Here is a 16,085-nt window from a genome sequence, read left to right as displayed (position 1 = left end):
TTACATGAAGTAAAAAAGGACATCATCCTTGAAATCTAACACAGCCCCTCCTCCATACCACTTAGACTGGTTACTACCAAGAACAGCTTAAAGAGAAGTCAGTAGGAATAAACTAATGTTTAAGTACTAGTAGTTTAATAGGAAACTTATCCTGTGCACAGACTTAAAGCACAGATTTGACAAAGTAAAGAGTGAGTGTTATGTTTATGTATCTTGAGGTTGGGGATTTTTAGATGGTAGAACATAAAATGGCAGCATCTGCTATGAAACTGCTGTCCAATGGACACTTAAATAGGCAAATAGAAAAAATTTATAAAGATAGCTAGGGTCTGCATAAATAAGAATTAAAACTCTCTCCAGCACCATCCCTCAAACAAAGTTCAGAAGAGGCAAAAGAGGTGAGATGCCAAGCTGGGGAAATGTATCCAAAGATCCTTCAGAGGTGGATACAGCTGCTGGTGTGTGTGTGTGTGCAACTCAACCATTCATTATCATCATCTCTTCCTTACAGGTATTTCCACCTCAATTACCTGACAATGCCTTGGTTGAGATGCTCTTTTCACTAGTGCTTATGCTGGTTATAGTTAAACAAACTAGAAAATTCTATTTTTGAAAATGTGCCCTAGTTTTAGTTTTGTGAAATGATATCTTCTAAAATGTGGAAGATAACAGGAAGTGTTGAGCATAGGGAGTAGCTGGTCAATAAATATAAATATAAAGATTGAAACATAATAATTAGAAATCAAGTGTAGTCATCTTCTACTGAAGCATCTCAAAGTCAGGCAAAGCCCTATTCTACCGCTCATGATAAACGCAGGTTTTCAGGGCTACTTGCTCTTATTTTGGCCTCTAAATTTCATACTATTTAGTTCACCAGGGATATTTTCCTCCTTTCTACCTTTCCCCCTCCCATATAAGTCTATGACTTTTGTAGGCTTGCCATGGAGTTAACTGCCTGCTGATCCTTAGTGCCAATAATGGAGGAAGATAATTCCCAACTGTTTTGGGATTTGGGAAACAAACAACTGTGGGTTAAGTTTAAATAGCAATAGAGAAGAGAGAATGGCTAAGACTTTCCTAGATTAAAGATCTTTCCAATTCAGGCTGTATCTGTAATTAAACTGATGAGAATGTATACCTCTAGTTCCCTTATTTTTGGAAAAGATCCCCAAAGTCCTTTGAGCAGGTATGCTATGGCAACTGAATTGGTTAGCAAATATACAAGCCTTCACAATACATTCTAGTATGAAAGCAACATAGAAATAAAATATGTACATATGTATATAATTATGTATAAATAATTATGTGTGCATACTAATGTACTTAGGAAGGGGAAAACATAAAACTAATTAAGCACATAAAATTATATTCAAAATTCTCATATGACTTTTAAAAAGAAATTCCTAAACTTAAACTTTTAATATTATAACCTGCAGCAACAAGCAGCACTGGTCACATCTAAAGCTGTAATGCAGTATTACCCCCTTAGTACAGTCAGATTCACAGACATTTGAGCAACTATAGTATCAGAATGCCAGCCAGTCCCAAATTCCATCAGGGAAATAAAAATATATTCATTGACTTCCTCTCATTAACTGAAGAATCAGGCTTTGAACAATGCAACTGATTAACATATGAATTGTTTTCTTATGCTTTAGCTTCAAATTTTTACTTCTTTAGGGATCAGTAATATCTTAGCAAACAAATGCTCCTGACAAACCATCTCTGTACAATGCAGTGGTACCAAGTGTGTCAGAATGAAATTTTTTACTATTTCAAGGAAGCTGCAAAAATGCTAAGAAAAACAAATTTATGAATCAATTTTATTTTTATTTGCATTTAACATGATTATACACATTCATGTGTCTAACAAGATCTGCACTGTTACATTAAAAATACAGTACAATAACATTCAACATGAGGTACTTCATATTTATATATTTTCCTTCATAAATAATGCTGTAAGCTACTAAATTCAAGCACGCTGATGCACAAATGGCTAGTGACTTGAATTAGTCGAGCTTATTTCAACACTTAAAAAACAAAAAAGACAGTTCAGTGCAATAATTATATAGAAATGAGACCATTTACTTAAATACTATATTAAGATATGCTTAAAGAATGTTACATTAGAGCTGCTAGCCTAGTTCCCCATTATCCCCAGTATGAATAACAGCAAAGACTGCCAGATACATTGGAAAAAGCATTTACAGGATATTTTAATAAAATTGTGTTTATACACTAGAGTTGCCTGCCTTGTCAGAACAATAGTTTCTACTTTTAAAAGCTACGAAATTTAAGATTACCAAAGAAAATAAAGCAAGCACATTAGCCTTCATTCCATGTAGCTCAAAATGCAGAAGGGAGACTAGGATTTAAAGTTTATTCTAAATACAATTTTCAAATTTAACCCACAGCTCTCGTCACCAGCCAATCAGATGGCAAGTGTCTTTTCTTTAGGTAAAAACGATCATACAATTAGGTTCTTCTGCACTCAGTGTACAGGATCTCATGGGGAGTTCACATGGAGGGCAGCTAGCTAACAGGAGCATGGACAGTGAGTGTTATGGAATGAACAATATTCACTCTAAGGTTGTCACACTCACCACACAATCTGATATGATGAACTTAAGTAATAAAGTTTCTTCTCCTCTGGCTTAAAAATGAGTGCCTTGTAATCAGGTAATAGTCTACCAATTTGCATGGTAGCTATGAATTCCTGAAATGTTTAATAATAATTATTTAAAAAATCATTTGTACAAGTATTTTTTTAAATTGAAAATGTATGTTTATTTCATAGATCCTTTGCCAACACTACTATCTGTTTTTTCTCTAATAAGAAATAATTTTTAGATAATTTGGGAAAGTTGTCCTGGGAGTACTCATTTATAATCACCAGTAACAGCTTTTGATCATCTATGCTGAGAGACATAGGTAATGGCAAAGACAATTAAAACACTTCCCATAATCCAGTGTTTTCCTCCATCAGAAAAGCCAGCCAAAAGCAGCAAGCCCTTGTCTATAGGGGAAGAAGTGGCCCAGAAACACAGTGAATATGCTAAGGGCAGTCACTGACTGGGGCCTTGCTGGGGCCAGCAGAGGGAACATTTCTGTCCCGCCTCTCACTGGCCAGGCAGGGAGGAGACAATTCCTGAGTCGGCAACAACCTGCATGCACATGGGTGCCCACGCACACACACCACCCCAGGACTAACCCCTGGCTCCAGACAAGCCAGCTTCAGGCTTACAGAGCAGGAGAAGGAGGTGGCCAGGGACCACACTCTGGGTGGCAAGGGAAGCCATCTCAGGATCACACTGAGCAGAAAAGCTGCCCAGAAACACATAGATACTTCAACTGGAAGTGAACACACTGGACACTACCAGGGTCACAGGCACTCAACCATTACAAGCCATCGCTGAAGGAGAATTTTTTTGATAAGCTTTTCCCTCCTTTGTTTACATTACCCAGGGACAAATAAGAGAGCTGGATGTGCTGGATGTGATGATGATGATGCAGTGACTATTAGGCCTGATCAGGTGCATCGCTCCAGACCATTTTTTTTTAAAACCCTGCAGGAATATATTGGCACTTTAAGATGGCCAGAGGCCAGATTCTAGCATTCCAGGAACAAGACAGAATTATAATTAACTAAGAAGGTAGCAGTGATCAAAGCAAAACAGGGAAAGTATATTTCAGATTTAAAAAATCAAGGAATAAAGGTATCATTACAGGAACATGTAGTGCTACAAAACTAATTGTTTTTCATTCATCTAAAGAATTGTTTGGTCCTCTTTTCATAAAAAAAGGGAATAGGAATATATACAGTACGACTTGGAAAACAAGCAAATGGTAGGGATCAGAAGCTAAGTGGTGAGAAAAGTGTTTGACTTTTTCAAACTGTGCATTTTATTGTGCCAACAATTAATCCATTTGAAGTATGGGACTTTTTTAGGTTTCATTTCTAAAATGTTCTAGTTTAAAATAATAGACCTGCTACTTCTGACAAAACTTTATAATTTAGTTACTTCTAAAAAAGTGTCTGTACTGCAGTACTTTGCCTTCTAATCTATAGAGCAAATATGCTTGTAGCAGAAGTCATGGTCTATCATCCAAATCCTTATTTTCACACCCTATACTGACACTTGGCAGTGTTTAATATGTAACAATCTTATGAATGTAGGATTTAAGAAAAAGCCATTCCCAGAAGTAAAATATTTAAAAGGAAAATAAAATAAGAGCTAAACATGATTACTGTTTACTTTCTAAATTATTACTTATTATGAAACAAAACTTTTTTCAAAATTGTACACTGAGGTTTATCTGTTTCTTTTTTTGGGGGGGGAGGAGAGGGTGTTCTGTTTAAAAATAACTCTTGTCATTATTATTTTAGACTATTTACTTTTATTTGTCAAAATAAAGCCCTGAAGGAAATTTGAGGTGATTAAAAATTTTTCTTAATAGGGACAACACTGGGAGGTCAATGGGGCAGTTGGAAAAGAGCACACATTCTCCCCAGCTGCACAGACAAACGCAATTCTAAAAACCACAAAGCCCTAATAAGAACTTGGCTCTTTGAAGCATAGAGTTAAAAGCCGAATGCTGCATTTTTTGCCTGTACATAATTAAAAGGTTGAAAGAAATTAGAAACTGCCTACAGCTTCATTCATTACAAATTACCTGCGCAGATCATGTATCTGCAGATGAGCTAAGCATCAAGCAAGTAGGAACCAGATGTGCACCTCAGAGCCCACTCTGCTTCAGGAAGTGTTTTCAAGCATAGAATATAAGTTCAGGAATCTGCCCTCCCTGTACCCCAGTGCCATTGGTGCTATCTGAGGAGCACTGGAACTGGACAGTCACTTTGCCGCACTGAACCTCTGTCATGCCTTCCTGTCCGAAGTAGCTGAGTTCGTTGCCGTCCAGTATCACGCTGGCTGTGTAGAACGTGTCTGGCTCGATCTGCACCGGATACTCAAACCACACAGGGAAGGTATTGCTGGAGCCATCGGAGAAGTACTTGCTCAAGTTCTGCCCCAGGACAACGCCCTGCCGTTTGAGTTCGATCTTGGCACTGTACTCCGCAGAGCCACAGCTGGAGCCATATAGCCCGAAGCCTGCGATGAACACTCTCTTATCCACTGCAAACTGAATGCTGTCACAGCGGCCCCGATAGCGCCACTGGTTGCTCCGATAAGCACAGGACTGGAAACGGTGACAACGCTGGGGGACGAGGCCCTTGCGGGCTTTGCTCACAAACTGCAGCTCGGGCTTCTTGGCTGCAGTGTACCAGAGGAAGATATCGTTGGTCTCATTGAGAGTTAGAACTCCAGACTGTGCAGCACCATTTGCAAAATCATCCAGAGCCATTGTAGGTATTCGGATCAAGTAAAGTGCCTTCCCGAGGACCTTACGTTTATTTTCAATGCTCAGAGCTAGATCTTGCCTCTGGCATTCTACTTCAGCCCAGTTGAGAGCTGCCTCAAAAACAACGATTTCTTTGGCATTCAGAGTTTCCCTGCGGAGGATACTTTCCAGTGTCTGGAAGTCGATGTCGCAGAATCCCTCAGACTTCAAAGCTAGCTCAGCCTGGGCGTCGATCACCTCCCAGCAGCGCTGGGTCAGGTCTGGCTCCTCGAACAAGCAGCTCTGGGAGAGGAGCACACAGGCGTTCTTGGCACTCAGGCTGGTCTCCAGGAAATTAACACAGGCTCTGGCAAGGTGAGGGACAATGTACTTTTTGGCAGCATAAAGAGTAGCCAGCACCGTGTCAGCAGCCAAGTCAATTTCATCACAATAGATATATCTGAAAGAAAAAAGGACAAGCACGTAAATGGAATTTCACAAAATGAGTGTGTCCAGCAAGGAAAGATGCAACTACTTTCAAGCTAGTTCAAAAAAGTCATCTGGGATGACCAAAAAATGATTAGGGATTAAAAACAACATCTGAAATATATTCTTAATTTAATATCAACTTAGTTTACATAATTAAAGATATTAACTTTGTGTTATCATTCTAGCCTCTATGCATTTAATAAAAAAAAATAAGAGATACTAAATGGCCTATCAGAGATTTTTAATATTTAAAAAAAGACCAGCAAACTTCTATTACATGTACTTTTTTATATTAAATGAAAAAATAACTCCCCTCTGATTTAGAAGCATTACATGTTTTAGTTTAATTTTTTCTGAACATAGAAACAAATGCCTTTAATACTATAATGTTAGCAATGTTTCCATCTTGATACTTTTAATTAAGATATGATTGGATTTCTCCTAAACACAAAATAAACCTGAGATTAAATAAGATATTTTTCACCCTAACTGGTTGGCTCAGTGGATAGAGTGTCAGGCTGCAGACTCAAGGGTCCCGGGTTCAATTTAGGTCAAGGGCATGTACCTTGGTTGCGGGCACATCCCCAGTAGGGGGTGTGCAGGAGGCAGCTGATTAATACAATATTTCTAACTTTCTCTCCTTTCCTCTCTGTAAAAAAATCAATAAAATATATTTAAAAAATAATAATATATTTTTCAAGTAGTTCCAACTTCATTGGGTTATAAAATATGGACTTCAATGCTCTTTTCTAGTTACCTTTCCATAGAATCTAATGCAGGCTTTGTAATTGGCTTTTTTTTTTTTTTTTACCCTTAACTTTTTGTTTTCTCCCACACATTCTTTTCACCTTCAGAATTAAATATTATATTTAATTAAAAGACAAAGTAAGAAAGCCTAAATATGCACTACTGCTGTGATTGTGTAATGCTTTGGGGGACACTGCAGTCTCCCACAATGGTATGTAAAGGCAGAAATCATATTCTTCTTTTAGGTTGCTATGGTTCACCAAATGAGTCAGAGAGAACTACATATGGGTGAAAAATACTTGCTGATAATACTTCATTTTTAAATCTTTCTAGCTAAGTTACACATACAACGATGGCAATGGCAATAAGAAAAATATCCACAATCACAAATGAAACAGGCATTTTTGATTCCAGAATGCTTCTTCTCTTCTCTGATAGGCTAAGCCATCTACCACGGGCAAGACCTCCTGACACAACTCCTGCAGCTTACAGATGCTGTCGCCAGAAAACCAGGACCTTGGGGAGGCTTCTGAAGCAGAGTCAGCACTCTGGCTCTTACCCTGAGAAGCCTTTCCTTTTCCTCGACAACCCATTGCAGGAATACTAGCTACTCACCCAACAGATAGGCATGAGGAAAACCTGGCCGCCTCTGTCCCTGAACAACGTGGTACTGATATCTACAGCATGACAGCAAATGGCATCTTCCTACATCTCTGATTTTTACCACTTTACATGGACAGCCTGTCTAATTTTAAAAAGCTACACTGAGATATATTCTAGACAATCCATTTATGAGAAAAGATGCTTGTCAACTGACCAATCAAATTACGTAGGTGATGCTCACTCATGTTTCCTAATTGTGTATATATCTAGAACAACACAACACTCTACTCCACTGTAGTAACGTCAAAATGCTTGAACCAGCAGCATTCCCCTCTGCAACACATAATATACAAAGCTGTCTTGACTTGTGAAAATAAAGAGAATCTTGCATGTAAAATTGGTTCCTATACTTATATCTCTAAAAGATTACAAAGCAGTTAGTAAAAAAGTGGTAGACTAATTTATATTTTGGCACTTCACATGTTCACTTGCCTTTAACTTCCCTACCTTCCGCTGTGAAAGTTTAAGCCAGTAGCAATTAGATTTCAAAACTATAATGCAAATAAATAAATTATCTTTAAGTTCTAGAATTATAAGAGTAAACTGCTTGGCCTCTCTGACTATCATGTTCAAGCCTACTTTGTTCCCATGGCCTTTAGGTTAACCGCTTCTTCTTGCATACAGACATGCTACTCATTAGAGCAATTCTGCTTGTGACTTTAGTTGTGCAAAATAAGCCCCTTACCAGAGACTGCCTCTCCCAAGGAGATGAAGGGTGAACAAAAACAATGTTTGCCACAGATTTGCAGGAACCTAACCTTATGACCAGACTCACATCAACTAGAGTAAACAGACTAAGAACTAAGAAGTTTCCCAATCTTTCTTGAACCCCTGCTGGTGCCTAGAGGTCTAAGTCATCAATCACCTCTTGCCTCTCTATTTCCCTCTTCCCTAGAAATAAAAGAAGCCCGAATTCTGTACTTCCTTAAAATGGTTCTTTAAGGACGTTTGCCTGACATCTTCTTGGCTTTCTGAATGAAGTCGCTGTCTTTGCCCCAACTCCTTGTCACTTAACTCACTGGCTGTCATGCACTGAGCTGGGACTGGGTTACAAAACTATCTATACTACTTATTTTTTGTTAGGTCAGCAGATGATAAATAGCAACATTTTAACCATTTGTGGGATTATGTTGACTTGTTGACCCATTTGAATAATTTTTTTTCAACAAAGATTATATTTATTCTAGTGAGCTGAAATTCCTACAGCAGCTGATAACTTTAAACTCCAATATACTTGGTGTGGTAAAGTAAGTATGTAACAAAAAAATTATATAAATATGATTTAGAATCATAAAAATCATGTTGCTTTTTAGTAACATGGTAGGTTATAACTACCTAACACCAGTACATGTAAAGATGTGCATTCTATTTATCTCATTAACATGTATTGGATTCTCAAAGACCCATCCATGAGATATAAAACTATTTTTAATTAATATATATCTTAACTTTATATAACTTTATATTGCTATATTACCAATTAAAGTTATTCTGTATATATAGAGAACTATAGAAAACTATTCATATCTCTTAAAAATTTCTCCTCTACTATCATATGCAAGTTCTTCTTATCCTTGAGAAAGGGTATCTGATTTTATGTAAGAGTATACTTATGTGTATGTGCAAATATCAGATAAGTTTTACATTTGCTGGTAGAACAATAAGTCCTAAAAAATGGAGGAATCTTTTAACTGGTGGAGTTAAACAAGGTATATATTTCCATAATTGTGAAGCAAAAATGTAATTTGCCTTTAAAGAGTTCTTCACACACAATGCTTTTAGAAAGGACATCCTCTATTAGATAGGACATCCTCTATTAGATAATGCTTATGCCAGAAAGTTATTTTTCCTTAATTCTAAGTTGTTAAAAATCAAATCACAAGCCACTTGCTCCCAAATCCCATGCTATGGTGTGATTATAAATGACTGCATCATTCCTCGTTTTCCAATGAAAGATACAGTTTTCTCCAAGAACATTTACAAGGTAAGCAGCACCCTCTTTCTTCATCAGCCTCCCTTTTCTGTTACACAGAACTTAAATTTAACTGTGAAACCAGCAGAGTACAAATATGGCATAAACAAACTCTTTCCAAACATACGAATGATGCTTACTTCAGCATAGCGAGAAAAGCAGCAGGTTCGACATCTGGTATACGGATTTCATCTTTGTCCTCAGCAAGTTCTCCGTAAAACATTGCATGGAACACAGAGCTCCCAACAGCTAAAACGTACTGTGGAGAAAGGGAAATCTTATTTCACGCTCTAAATTGAAACATTTTCAGCAAATCAGCTCAGAAAAACAACTCTAAGCAATCGGGTTTAGTGGACACGGAGCACCTCTACCTGCTCTTTTGTCAAAGCAGAGGTACAGTGTATCTTGCTGTGACAGTAAAAGATAGATGTTCATGCAAATCAGTCTCTATGCTGCTAATTATCTCAAGGCTTTAACAGATTAATGCACAAGTTCCCTCATTACAAAATAAATACAAGAAAAGCTTATCTGACTGACTTCTAGGGGAAGAGCCAACATATGACTTTCCTAACCTGTCACAACAAGTCCCCATGACCGGAGAGTTAAAAGGACATGTTTTTGTGCGCGCTGTAAAGCAGGGTAAAAGGAACAAAGAAAAAAACTAAGCGTGGCCAAAGCCCTTTGGAGAGGCTGAGCTTTCACAGTGATGGGGTGAAACATGCACTGCCTGCCATCAGCAAGCTGCCCACCCCAAATTCCAGGCTGGCAGACAGGGTCCCTCTTTGTGAACCTCAGGACTAAACTGGTAATGCAGCTGTTGCTTACTTTGTGTCCTGGCAACCGCTGAGTTCCACCTGGTGGCCCAACCACAAAATGTACATCTGCCATCAAATCATTATTGAACATCACCGCATTTCTAAAAACAGAAGTAATTCATTAATTCACACAGCCAGCATTCTCAATACCCCCTCCCCAATGTACAAAACACATAGGACATTCACAAGCTAAGCAACAATTTAAAAAGTTCAGGGTAAAACTACAAATAAAGGTTCCAACTAAACAACTGTGTTTGTAATCATTGCAAGCGCATAGGAAGTAACTGAAGTTAAAAAAAAAAAAAGTTATCCAAACTTTTCATCAGACTAAGGCTAAATAAAAGGTTTCTGTTTTCTGTGGCCCACAGACATACCCCTGTCACTTAAATGTTACAGCTTGCAAAAACATTTTTATCTAAGAGGAAAACAGCTGTACTGTTTTGGAAAAGGCACAAGGCAGTTTTCCATTACCAATAAAGCTGCTGGGAAAAGAGGAAACACCGATTTATGTTAAAATACAGTATGGGTTGTGCAAAAGCAGAAACTTCAACACAGGAAAACTTTTAAAGTAAACATGCTGGCCCGGCACTTACCTTTCCCTGATGGTAGGATAAAGACCCTGCCAATTCGGGGCCGGAATAAGGTTGTTGTTACTGAGGTTCTGCTGGTGGTACTGCTGGACAGAGGTGCTGCTGGAGTTGGCTGGCTTTTTGCGGGGAAATATATCAGCAGCCATCTTCTTCTTTTTAGTCTTCAAGGTAATTATTTCATAACAAACTGGAGACAACTTGCTGATGCTGCTGCTGCTGCTGCCGCTGCTACTGCTGCTACTGCCGGTATTTGTTTTCTTCGAGCTCTTCTTGGATCTGTTCTTTACCGTCTCTGGAAGCATCAAGAAGAAGGTGAGACATTTCATGTTCTTTTCCTTGTCATCTACCATGAGGACAGGATGTCTCTTTAGAGTTAGATATCCCAAGATGGTACGAACATCAGGAAAAGAGGCTGGCATGAGCTAAGACATTCGCAGAAACCAACAAGCTGATATTTTGCTTCTTTTCTTAGCCAGGCAAGGTGACCTTTTCACTATGTTGAATAGTAACTGGCTTTAAGTTTTATCCAGTACTGGGTCTGTTAAATACATGCCCGTCATGATTCCTGTTTCTCTTACTTGCTCATAAAAATAACCTAGTTTCCTGGATCACCTGAAACTGCTACAGTGAGCAAAGATGACAGGCAGAGAGCCTCAGCACTTGTTTTCTGAATTAGGTTAGCAAGACGCGCTGGAGCCGTGCGAGTCTGTTCAGCCGGCTGAAGTTGTGTGGTGAATGGATCTGAGGAGAGTAGGTATTACAGCCCTGCAGATGGAGTCAGACAGCCAGTGCTCGGAGCCAATAGCTGAAGTCACCAATCATGATTGGACCAAGCAAAACAGTGACACCTATTGTAACGTGCACAGTTCTGGTATTAAAGGAACAGCAGTTACATTCTCCGATCTACTGTATTATTGCATATTTAAATAAGATAAGCAACCCATGAAATACATTTGAAAGCAGGAAGAGTTTGTGCTCACAGATTTCTCTTTAGTAGCTGTAGATTTTTATTTCCCCAGTTAAACAAACAGGATCTATTAACAAAGGGCAGGGACTCATGTCTACTCTATATTACTAATAAAATCTTTATCCGGCAGCATTTAGTTTCAAATACTTCAAACGAAATTCTCCATTCTACCAGGTACAAAGAATTATTAACAGCAAAACCATAATAAACATATTTATCAGAGCTTAGTGGAAAAAATGTTATTTTTCTTTTTCCGGTCTCTGAAGTTATAAAGGGAGGGAGGGAGGGAGGGGGGGAGGGAGGGAGGGAAGGAGGGAGGAAGAGAAAGAAAGAGAGAGAGAGAGAGAGAGAGAGAGAGAGAGAGAGAGAGAGAGAGAAAGATAGATAGATGAGGTCATATATTCATCTTACCTCCCAGTGTTTTCTAGCTCCTATAATGATTTTTGACAGGAGTCCCAGATCATAACATACTGTTAATTAGACTAAGATTATACAGTAAGCTTAACAGCACTGAAGCACAGACAAATTCTAGATGCAAAAATAAGATTCAAGTGAGACAAATCTAAATCCAGTAATCAGTGTTTCAAGGTTGTAATTCACTACAGTATGGTGATTGCAGGGGGGAGGGAGGTGGTGGATGTGGAAGAGAATAGAGGGGGGATAGATGATGAAGGGGGAAAAATAAAGAAAAAATAAAATGAAAATAAAGGGAGGAAAAGGGTTATAATTAAAAATATGTCAGATGGGGCTCTGTTCAGGATTTCAAAATGCAACTGAAATACTATGTTTACATTTAGCTTTGTCATAATTTTTAAGAATATAACCCACAACTTCTAACACAAAACAAGTAATATGGCTATTCAACATGATAAATGTTCTGATGCCACCTGGTTAAATGTGAACAGGTTCTCTCTACTTTGAATCAGAAGACTATAAACTACTATCTGTTTTTTATAGCCAATCCTCCAACAATGTCTAGCTTTAGTGGGTTAAGGAAAAACAAAAACACCTGCTGTAGGTTCCACACATGCTTATTATTTCCCAAAGGGGACTAATGAGGAGATTTAATCTCCCTCCTATCTACTTGTCCCCAATGCAGCAGCCATTTCTACCCCCCAAGTGAATGCACTCTTTATGGCCACATCCCTGCTGGCTGCACAACACTCATCTGAATGAGGAGTCAGGACAGAGTGATGGTTCAACAAATGGGGGCCTCAATTGTTATTATGACTGATAATCTAGCAACAATAACACACCAGAATCAGACTTCCGATCCTTAGGACCCCTAAGTCATTAACAGATCCAAGGAATATCCTCTTTACTGTCATTGTTATTCTTAAAACTGTTAGCAAAGCCACTGCTACGTAAGAGAACTTCCTTTAGGTTATTCATCCCCATTTTACACGGACACTAAAAAAGCTGCTTATTTATTACGATTGCCATGTTTCCAACTACAGGGCTACCTACACTCACATACACAATTTCAAGTCATCTTCAAACACATTTTAATACACAATGTGTGTGTGTGTGTGTGTGTGTGTGTGAGAGAGAGAGAGAGAGAGAGAGAGAGAGAGAGAGAGAGAGAGAGAGAGAGAGAGAGAGAGAGAGAGAGGGAGAAAGAGAGGGAGAGAGAGAGAGAGATCTAGAAACTAGCTTTTCAAAGCATGAAAAAGAAACAAATGAGTTCCTTTTTGAGCTAAGTGTTCAGGATATGATTTTTGAAAATTAAAGAATTTCTCTCTTGCTTAACCACTACTAACTTTTTGCCACCACCCTCCTAGGAAGCTACCACGACAGGGAACTGGTCCTTCTGACAGGTCAGACAGTAATCATCAGAATGGAAAGGGAAACAAGCTGCTTTGAGATTGACATAGTATTAACTGGCATTTGAACAGTCAAAATAGAAAAAGCATAAAAAGCCGATACAAGAACTTAGAAGATTCTGTGGCTGTTATTCATTTTGCATATAGTTCAATACTCTTTCCTAACAGGCCAGTTAGGAAAGAAAAATTATGTATTTTAGAAAATTTTCCTTCTGAAAATTGGAAAATCAAGTTTTGTGGAAAATCCCAAATCTGCGAGTTACTGTATTTGGAAAATACGGGTAGATGAAGTAGTGCTAATTCTGAAGCACTTAGAACAGTGCTGTGAAGAGGGGCCTTACTACTCATAGATGTGGGGACTGATGAGCACCCTTGTTTACAAAGATATGGTCCTGGATATAAAAAGTAATCCGATAAAAAAATAAGAATGGCATTTAAATTATTGCAGCCACTTTGAAAAGCATGGAAATGTTAATAAAATGGAGACAATGGAAAACTTATGGAGCGTTATCTTTCCTTACCAAGGTCCCTGCTACTGAAATTAGGGTCCAAGGAGCAATGGCAGGAGCACTGTCTGCAGGCCTGCTAGAACCCAGATCTCAGCCAGATTCTACATTAGAATCTGCATTTATAAGACCTTTCAGGTGAGCTGTATGACACTGAAGTTTGAGAAAACCTTTTCTAGAACACTAAGGAATTTTGCCGGGTCTACCCAATTATCAAGTATCAACCTCTGGCATTGCATTTTACATTCAATTGTCAACTGAATGAGGAAATAATTCAAAATAATTTAATTTGATTTGGACATGAAATTTAATAACCTTCATGTCTTATTCTGAAATTCTTCTGATTAAGCTTAAGTGCAAACATTCAGGGGTGTAAAGAAACAACTAAGCCCCCTCCTCCCCCCCTACACACACACATTTTTCAATTCTCTGAAAAGAAACTCAAGCCCAGATTATCTTCAAGGACAAAAACAGACATGATTTTAGTGGGAAATAAAAGGGTTAAAAAATACCAATTGTGAAACAGATGCTACTTGATATTTTTAAATAACCTACTTCACAATTTTATTTTTAAAAATTAATGTCGTGGCACAGCAAAATTACTAACCAAGTAATATGGTTCAGCTCTAGCTCAGCCACTAAAAATTAAGGTAAATATGTGCTGGGGACTGAGGAGTCGTGAACAAACCATTTAGCCTTTAAGAGCCTCCGTTTCCTCGGCTACAAAAAACCACGAAGTTCATCAAGAAAAGATGAATATTTCTCAAACTTTACACTCAATCCACAGCAAGGCATGCATTTTATATCAGACTTAGGGATACACACACACAAATGGAAAGGCAGTTCACAAAATTAACTCTTAACCTGTTATGATATACTCTGAAATTTTGTTTTATTCTTTTTTCTTTTCCTTTGAAAGTTGGTCTTGGTTCATTCCATTGGTTTCATGAGCACAGTAGAGTCTAAGTAACAATGGTCCAGATTATTTCTAAAGGTTTTTATGGTTTAACATCCCAGGGTCTTTTTCTATGAAGAATTTGGATTTGGTGCAATCAGGTGAGGAATAAGGCAAGACTGCATCAATTTCATGGAGCCCACGAAACCCCTCAGGTTGCAAGCAAAATTGGGAGTGTTGTATTTATTTATTTATTTTTTTATTTATTTATTTGGGCGGGGGGAGCCATAGCTCTCATCTGTCTTTCAGAGTAATCCATGACCCAGAATACATTAAAAAAAAAAAATTATAAAAACATCTAAAATTGATTTGAATATACAAAATATTCATGTCACTTTATTCTCTGCTTTAATTTCTATAGTTTATCTAATTAAACACAAATTATGGCTTCTTAAGTATAAATAGTTAAAGCCCCATTTATTAAATTTGTAACCCAAAAATACCACACACTGGATTGAAGGGTAATAAAAGATACCAGCCCTATTATCTATTGCCAAATCTCACCTCTGAAATTTATTTCCAACTAAGATTGTATCACTTATTCCTACACCTCCTAAATTTCAAGACTATTACGAGGGAGCCATCATTAATCTGCTCTAATGAAGTAAATAATAGGTCAAGAAGCCCATCAATCTTTTATGAGAGTATTTTCAAAATACAACATGCTGATCATGCAGTATATTAAGTGTTAGGCACACAATGGTGAGCAAATTAGGAACTAAGCTTAAAAGGTTATTAGCTAATAATAGTGTTTCAGATGATTTTTATAATTGCCAGAGTTCAATTACCTTTATCTCTTTTTAGTTAATGCCCAATAATAACAAAATTATCAATTTAAGATAATTAAATCATCCTCTTCATCACTGGGAGGTTTGCCTGACATCCTACCTTTATGTAGTAGAATCTGGTATGTTCAGTTTGGGGACTTGAGTGAGGCTTGGAACTAGTAAAAGGACTACAGAAATCATTCATGCAAGCTTGCCCCACAAATTACCTTAATCTGGATGGCCACAGATTAAGACATTTGTGAAAAGTCCATAGTTAAGTAGTGGGACCATGTCAAGACTAGAATGCAGATTTCCTGACTGCTTGCCCAATTTTGTCTGTTCCACTCATTCTAATGTTCACCCATAATAATTACCCTATATCTTTACATAATGCTTTATCTTCATATTTCTATTCTTCTTTAAAATAAAAATACATGTGCAAAATTTA

At 37.8% G+C, this 16,085-nt stretch overlaps 1 protein-coding gene across 3 annotated transcripts in view; it reads right to left on the bottom strand.

Moving 5' to 3' along the window:
- Positions 1-1,809: 1,809 nt before the first annotated feature.
- Positions 1,810-16,085, bottom strand: part of BTBD3 (BTB domain containing 3) — a 36,083-nt gene continuing 21,807 nt past the window's right edge. Inside the window, exons 2-5 of one of the 3 annotated variants that reach the window (XM_036417985.2) lie at positions 10,623-10,911; positions 10,040-10,130; positions 9,355-9,473; positions 1,810-5,803 (exon numbers count right to left, since the gene is read on the bottom strand). In XM_036417985.2, the coding sequence (XP_036273878.1) occupies positions 4,771-5,803; positions 9,355-9,473; positions 10,040-10,130; positions 10,623-10,765 (1,386 nt within the window). In that variant the 5' untranslated portion in view covers positions 10,766-10,911 and the 3' untranslated portion in view covers positions 1,810-4,770. Of the gene's footprint in view, positions 5,804-9,354; positions 9,474-10,039; positions 10,131-10,622; positions 11,487-16,085 lie in introns of those variants that run through there. The other 2 variants (XM_036417984.2, XM_045574906.1) reach the window with 2 other exon arrangements.

This window comes from Pipistrellus kuhlii, unplaced genomic scaffold (genome assembly GCF_014108245.1).
Source record: "Pipistrellus kuhlii isolate mPipKuh1 unplaced genomic scaffold, mPipKuh1.p scaffold_m20_p_6, whole genome shotgun sequence".
NCBI lineage: Eukaryota > Metazoa > Chordata > Mammalia > Chiroptera > Vespertilionidae > Pipistrellus > Pipistrellus kuhlii.
Note: the sequence above shows the minus strand (reverse complement) of the source record. Positions and strands in the feature narration are given on the sequence as shown.